Source organism: Morone saxatilis, unplaced genomic scaffold, assembly GCF_004916995.1.
Source record: "Morone saxatilis isolate NCDOM2014 unplaced genomic scaffold, NCSU_SB_2.0 Contig9, whole genome shotgun sequence".
NCBI lineage: Eukaryota > Metazoa > Chordata > Actinopteri > Moronidae > Morone > Morone saxatilis.
This window is the reverse complement of record NW_023340268.1, coordinates 8,503,247-8,510,474: the sequence shown is the minus strand read 5'-3', so window position 1 is coordinate 8,510,474 and position 7,228 is coordinate 8,503,247. Positions and strand designations below refer to the sequence as shown.

Sequence of the window (7,228 nt, the reverse complement as noted above, 5' to 3'; positions counted from 1 at the left end):
AGCATGAGACAGCACTCTTGACATTTGATACCATTGCTTTCCTTTCAGACACTCAAAAGCACCAACCATAATGACTATTTAGTGTAAAGTCTGACTGCCCCGGTAACATTAATTGATATAATCTCCAAAATGTAAAAGGGCCTACCCTTAAAACGCCTTGTGTTCTTCACCCTTACATTTTCTCTACATGATATATTTACTGATAATTGACCGATCGGAAAGAGGGGAGACTTTATGATGACAGGCTCTCGAACTAAACAACTAGTTCTCCACACTCCTGTCATGTCTTTTTTTTTGTTTTTTTGCAATAAAAGCTATGTGTAAATATGTCGCCTCTTGGGTGTTTTTGTTTTGATGTTGTTGACAGAGCTGCGAGAAGACAACAAAATAAAAGATGCACTCAGTTGAACTCGGACACCACTGTCCAGACTTCTAATGGCTTAGCAAAAACAAAAAAACCAGCCCTGCAAAGGACGCTTATTAATGTTTAATACCCCTCACATCCGAAATGAATATACGTGTCGTTCGCAGCATCCTCCATGCAGTTTTCCAGCGCTATCACATCCTGATAGGATGCATCGGGTCATGTGACGGGAAGCGCAGCATTTTCAGCTGAAAACGAGCTAGGATAGTCGGGAATCGCATATCCAGGTAAACAATCCAAAAATACATGAAATATTAAAAGAAAATCCCCATCCCAGTCATCCTCTTCTGAGCCATCGTCGACCCTACGACCACCGGGTTGTTCTCGCTGTCAGACCAAACCTCAGCAAAGCGGTCCAGTTGCCTTTCTTTAATGGCGAACGCTAGCTCGTTAGCTCAATGACCCCTCTCTCTCTCGGTTGGCTGCAGCTCGCCAACCTCAAGTCGGGAAGGAATATATCGTTAGCTCACAACAACCGAGGTCGCTCCCCCCTTCCTTCCCCCCCTCCCCGGTTGATCTGTTTCTCAAAGGGTCACTGCTGCAGAAGCTTAGCGTGCATTAAAAGCACTACGGGAGCAGCGTTTGTCCATTCATAGCAGATTGAAGCCGACGCTGTTGCCCAGAGGAGGGTTTGGTTGCAGCAACGCCGTCGCTAGCGAGCTAGCTGGCTAATGTGAGTGCTAGTGCAGGATCCTTGTTGCTCTTCTAGCTTCCCTGGTAGCATGCTAACCTGCTGCAGCTTGTGAGTTTGTGTCAGAGAAAGGTGCATGCAAGATATTCGGTTCCGCGGGATTTACCTTAAAAATGTTCGTTTTATTATCGATATTTAATCATTTAATATTTAGCATGTTGAATGTTTTATTTTTTTTTTTTTTTTGCAGGTAGTGTGTTAGCAAAGCAGAGCTCTGGTTGATGAACAACAACACTGTGTGTTTTTGTTGCCTTCTGCAGTTATGTCAATGAATTTGTGTTTCCACAGGAGTTAATCCCGGTATGGGGGACATGAAGACCCCAGATTTTGATGACCTGTTGGCAGCATTTGACATTCCTGACATAGATGCCAAAGAGGCCATCCAGTCTGCCCCAGATGAGGCAGAGGGACCCCATGGAGCTGCGGGCGCTCCTCTGGGGAAGTCGGACAGCGTGGTGGGAGTTGGGTCATCCTTGAGACCACCGAGTCCCTCAGACCCCCAGGCCGACACCTCAATTGTTAGTGTGATTGTGAAGAATAAAGTACGGCTTGAGACCGCAGATGGAGGGGACGGAGACACGGACCAGGACCCTATCGATGTGATCGCAGGGGTAGATGTGGGTCCTAGACTAGGCGCGTGTGCCCCTGGAATGGCTGAATCCGAGGCTCTCAACCACAACGGTTTTGGGGCGTCTGGTGTCTCCACTCCCCTTCCCCTCAGTCAGACCCAGTCTAACGGAGCGCCGTGGTCGATGAACACCCCTAAAGTGTCTGCAGAAGCAGCAGGTGCTGGTGCAGCCAAGTCTCACAAGCAGGGCGGGAACATTTTCAACAGACTTAAACCGCTTGTGGCGCAGGGATCTGGGGATCCAGTGGGCCGGGCCAGAAAGATGCAGCTTCTACAGCAGCAGCACCAGCAGCAGCAGGATACAGGCCAAGAGAGGGCAGATGGGGTCAAAGCGTCATTACCTTCATCTTCTTCTCTGTCAGCTGGGTCGTCTCCTCTGGCTGCAGGTGGGCCTGTCGGACTAGCCTCGCCTTTCTTTCCACCCTCCAAGCCTCTGCTTCCCACTCCGCCTTCTGCCCTCTCATCACACCCTCTGCACTCATCTCAGCCTTTTAACGGTGCTCCCAAAGGTGGCCCTGCTGGATTTCAGCACCAGCAGATGGAGGAGGATGATTCTGACCCTGATTTGGGGAGTCCACTGGTGATCCAAGAGAGCCCAGACTCCCCGACTTGCACTCAGCTGAGCCGGCGTTACAAGTCTGACTCTGTCTCAACCCAGCCCGCGTCCTCTACTGCATCTCAACCTAAACCGGGGGATACTCCTTCAGGGGCGTCACTGACTTCATCAACGCCTCAGTCTGGCTCAACAGAGAGTCCCCAGCGAGATGACAGGCATCCAGAACACGTCATAGAGGAGAGAGACTCACCAGAGAGTCCTGAACCAGAGATGCCAAAGTCAACTGCTCAAGTCGCAGCTAAAAGGTGCTCCAGCCCTGCGGTGGCCTCCACTCCACCTCCTTCTGAACTTCGGGAGCCTAAAGAGGAGGAGGAAGAGATGGAAGTGGGGAATGGGATTGAGAGGGTCGCTGATGGCAAAGCTGACAAGGGAGAAAATGCAAGAACAAGTGAGGAGAAGATGGAGGTAGATGATGGCAAGTCTAAACCCCTGTCCACTGACGGAGGAGAAGCCGCCGTTGCCGCACCGGCTGCTTCTGGAGCTCCAGCCCGACCCCTCAAAGTCAGAATAAAAACAATTAAAACCTCCACAGGTGGAATCACAAGAACTGTCACAAGAGTAGCGCCTAAAGGTGGCGCTGCAGGGAAAGGTTTGGACCCTAAAGGTCAAACAGGGGAACGTAAGGTGCTCGCAAATAAGGCTCAAAAACTTGAAGCTTCCCCTGGTCACATGACAACAACTTCCCAGAAAGTAAGTGCTCTCAATGCTCTGCCTGTGTCTACACTCGCAGCCAGCAGCGTCATGCTAGCTGCAGCCACGAAGGTCCAAAACAAAATGGCAGCGTCTGACAAGGCCAAGGTTTCCGCCACTGCCGTAAGCATCACTAAATCTGCTGCCCTGCCTGTAACCCCTGCTGTGGCTTCATCTCCCAAGTTCTCAGTTGCTGCTGGTGGGATCAGCGTTCGCACAGCCACTAATAAGACCGCTAACGGAGGTAGCGGCACCATCATAGGCGGTACCCTCCAGCCAAACAAACCTGCCTCCATCGTCAACAGTACAGGTGCCGTCATCTCCCGCAGTCAGTCAAGCCTGGTGGAGGCTTTTAACAAAATCCTGAACAGTAAGAACCTTTTGCCGAGCTACAAGCCCGACCTCTCAGCACCTCCGCCGCCTGAGTGGGGTCTCCCGCTCCCCGCCACAGGGTACCGCTGCCTGGAGTGCGGAGACGCTTTCGCCCTGGAGCGCAGCCTGGCTCGACACTACGACAGACGATCACTGCGCATCGAGGTCACCTGCAACCACTGTGCTAAGAGGTTGGCCTTCTTCAATAAGTGCAGCCTGCTGCTGCATGCCAGGGAGCATAAGGAGCGCGGGCTGGTCATGCAGTGCTCACACCTGGTCATGAGGCCTGTCACTGTGGAGCAGATGATTGGACAGCAGGACATAACGCCCATAGGTGGTGAGTAGGGCCGCGGCTAACGATTCTTCGTAATTATCGGTTAATCAGTTGTTAATGTTTACGACTAATGGATTCATCATTCAGACAATAAAATAGTGTCTAAAACCCAAAGACGTGTTCACTTCATCATAAAGGACTAAAAAATATAAAAAAAATTGAGGAGCTGGAATCAGACCGTTTTTTGGATTTATCAAAATTATTGCTATTACTTGACTAATTGTTTCAGCTCTACATCATACATTTGTATATCTGCGGGGATAGTCATGAAACAACCACAAAAATATGTTAGTATGTCATGAAAAAAACAACACACATCATTCATTTGTGATTCATCTCCATTGACCACGTCCCATTTATCTCTTCTGATTTCCACCTGTGGCTGACCAGGCCTGCTCTCCTCTTCGTCCTCCTCTCCTCCAGTCTCCTCTCCTTCTACCACGACAGGAGGCTCCGCTGTCTCTGCCAACTCCAGCCCGATGAAGGATGCTTCAGCGCCAGCAGCAACTCAGCCTCGACCGGTCCGCCGCGCTCCTCAGGGCCCCCAAGCGTTGATGCCTTTGCCTTGCAAGAAAGCCGAGGGGCTGCAGTACAACAACTTCAAATGTCCAGAGTGCCAAACACAATTCTCCAGCAAGACTGAGCTGGTCACCCACTTCCAGCAGATCAGAGCTGCTCCCAACTCAGTGAGTCTTTGTTTCTTGCTGCTGATACCTGCTGTACAAAAAAAAAAAAATGCTGGTGGTCACTGATTGTTTGGTTTGATTTTCCTTCTGTTTCAGACATGTACGCAATGCTCGCCTCCCATGATGCTGCCTAACTCGTGTGCCGTGTCCGCCCACCAGAGGATTCATAAACACAGAGCGCCCCACGTCTGTCCCGAGTGTGGTGGGATTGCCCGGCAGGCCAGCTTCCAGACCCACCTGGAGGAGGCCTGTCTGCACTTTGCCAGGCGCATTGGATACAGGTAGGGATGGGAATAAAGAACCGAGGACCCAAAATGTCGGATCCATCAAAATCGTATGCCTCAGAGCTTACCAGGTCTTCTTATCAGTGCCGACAGTCGTGCATTGCAAAATAATGATGTCAAACTCATGCGTCTAAGCTGCTGGAAACTTCCAACAAGGAGGGGTCAGGGTCTAAAGCGTGGCTTTATTTCACAAAGAAAGATGTTTGTGCTTGTTGTAATGTGCAACTAATGGTGGAAACACCAGCAATATGCTGAAACATCTTTTTAACATCAACATAAATTTAACATCACTGATTTTGCAGCTTGTCAATAACTTTTATACACTACTGATGTGGTTTGAGATGTAGTTTGTGGTGGATATATACATGTCCAAAAACAGATGTTCCTCTCACTGAATATCGACTCAAACTCAGTTCTATAAGAATGTGTTTTTATATTAGAGCCATAACACATCATACTGTGCGTATCTTTTTATCTTGTTAAGGTGTTCAAGCTGCCAGGTTGTATTCGGAGGGTTAAACTCCATCAAGTCCCACATTCAGACTGCTCACTGCGAGGTCTTCCACAAGTGCCCCAGCTGCCCCATGGCCTTCAAGTCTTCCCCCAGCGCCCAGAGTCACATCAGCACTCAGCACCCAACGCTCACTGGAGGACAGGCCAAGTATGTGTGCTGCTTCTACCTGAACGAATGTGGCACATTTTCAACGCGCATGTAAAGAAATTTTGAAAATACATCCCTAAAAGATGAACGTATTTTTCTTTTTTTGCAGAATGATCTACAAATGTGTGATGTGTGACACGGTTTTTACCCAAAAACCCTTGCTGTACATGCACTTTGACACTCATTTAGCCAAGCAAAAAGTGCATGTATTCAAGTGTCCTGACTGCACCAAGCTCTACGCCCAGAAAGGATCGATGATGGAGCATATCAAGGTGTGTTTTCTGATAAGTAAATATTCAGAGATCATAGATTTTAGATGTGACGTGGAATTAGCCTTTTGCCTTTATGTGTTGCCCATTCATTGCTTTCTACAGTGAATGTGGTGTCAACAAAGGCATACAACAATTTCTTGGATCGGCCTTAGCAAGGTTCCTCTCTGGTGACCTTGTCCTAAGTTCTATACCAAGTACAGTTTATTTTACAGAAATGAGTGAGATTATTTTTTGTGTGCCAGTTGGAGTAATTGGTATTGATTGCTCTGTATGCATTTCTATTTTTTCATGCGCTACTGTCGTCCCTCTCAGACTGCTCACAGAGGTCCATCAGCCAAACAGACAGAGTCTCAGTCCGATGCCTCTAACCCCGCCTCAGCCCCGACCAACACATCCGGTCCCTCCGGCCTCAAATCCAAATCCTCCGGAAAACCCGACAACTCCGACGGAGAGGACTGGGGGCGGGAACAAGAAGAAGAAGAAGAGGAGGAAGACGACGATGACGACGATGCGGACGAGGACTACGAGGCTCCGGGGAGTCACTCGACCTCCGCGGGGGGCAGCAGCCAACCTGCTGCCCAGACTGAGTGGACCTGCCCCCAGTGTCAGACCACCTTCACTGACAACGAAGACTATCTGGGTCACGTGAAGATGGAGCACGGCAAGGTGTGATACTACCTCTTACTTATTTGAATCTGAGTCTATTGAATCCGGTGAAACTCGGTGAAAACTGAATAGTTTTATTGAACAGATAAACTCAATATTTTATATAAGCAATAACTAATAGAAATTCAACAGAACGATAAAAGACAAAAAGAGTGAAGGAATAAGTCTTGACTGAAGATTCTGAAAGTATTTCAGGAAAGGTCCCCACATCTTTTAGAACTTGTTTGAATTACAAACAGAGTAGCGGATCCTTTCGAGGTCTAGACAGGACATAATGTCCCTTAGCCACAGAGTGTGGGTGGGCGGCAGGGGCAGCACCTCCCTCCTGGCCAACAGAGAAGCAGCATTTGATTGGATTCACACGTACGTCATCCTCTCCAGTGGTGCCAAAAAGCGCTACCAGGGAGGGTTGGGTTCTAGGTAAAGATTTAGGATTAGGGATAATGTTTGGTTAAATACGACATAGTTTGGCTTTGGACGCATGCGCCTTGTGCACAACCTTACATTGCAACAGCCATTAACCAGCTTGAACACTGAATCCCACACAGTTCAACATCTGCTCCCAGACAGATATCTGCCGGCTTGTTATAGATTGTGGATATTAAACCTTTGCGTCACAGTTGTACACGTAGAGAGGCCTCAGCTGTGTCTGTATCAGGCTCCACAGGGAAATTCGGTATCTGAGAGTGGAGGAAGTGTCTGGTTTGCTGAAAAATAGTTACTAGGTAGGTTAAACTTTTCAGAAAGTTGTTTAAATGACGCACAAGTGTTAATAATAGAAAGGTCCTTAAAGCTCTTAATACCCCGTCTGTGCCATTCTAGCAAATGAAGGTTGGAAGAGATGGTTGGATAGAAAAGGACTTGAGAAAGACAAATCATGGAAACCAAAATATTTTCTGAACTG

The 7,228-nt window shown here is 48.5% G+C and overlaps 1 protein-coding gene and 1 non-coding gene across 2 annotated transcripts in view; both read left to right on the top strand.

Moving 5' to 3' along the window:
- Positions 1-6: 6 nt before the first annotated feature.
- znf687b (zinc finger protein 687b) overlaps positions 7-7,228 on the top strand; it is a gene marked incomplete in the record, with an annotated part of 10,101 nt that continues 2,879 nt past the window's right edge. The window contains 7 exon segments of the mRNA XM_035681381.1: positions 7-651; positions 1,404-3,758; positions 4,146-4,441; positions 4,538-4,722; positions 5,210-5,386; positions 5,496-5,658; positions 5,971-6,324. Of these exon segments, the coding sequence (XP_035537274.1) occupies positions 1,418-3,758; positions 4,146-4,441; positions 4,538-4,722; positions 5,210-5,386; positions 5,496-5,658; positions 5,971-6,324 (3,516 nt within the window).
- Positions 5,725-5,860, top strand: LOC118343295. The gene has a single exon (XR_004797544.1). It is a non-coding gene; the product is annotated as a small nucleolar RNA SNORA13 (small nucleolar RNA).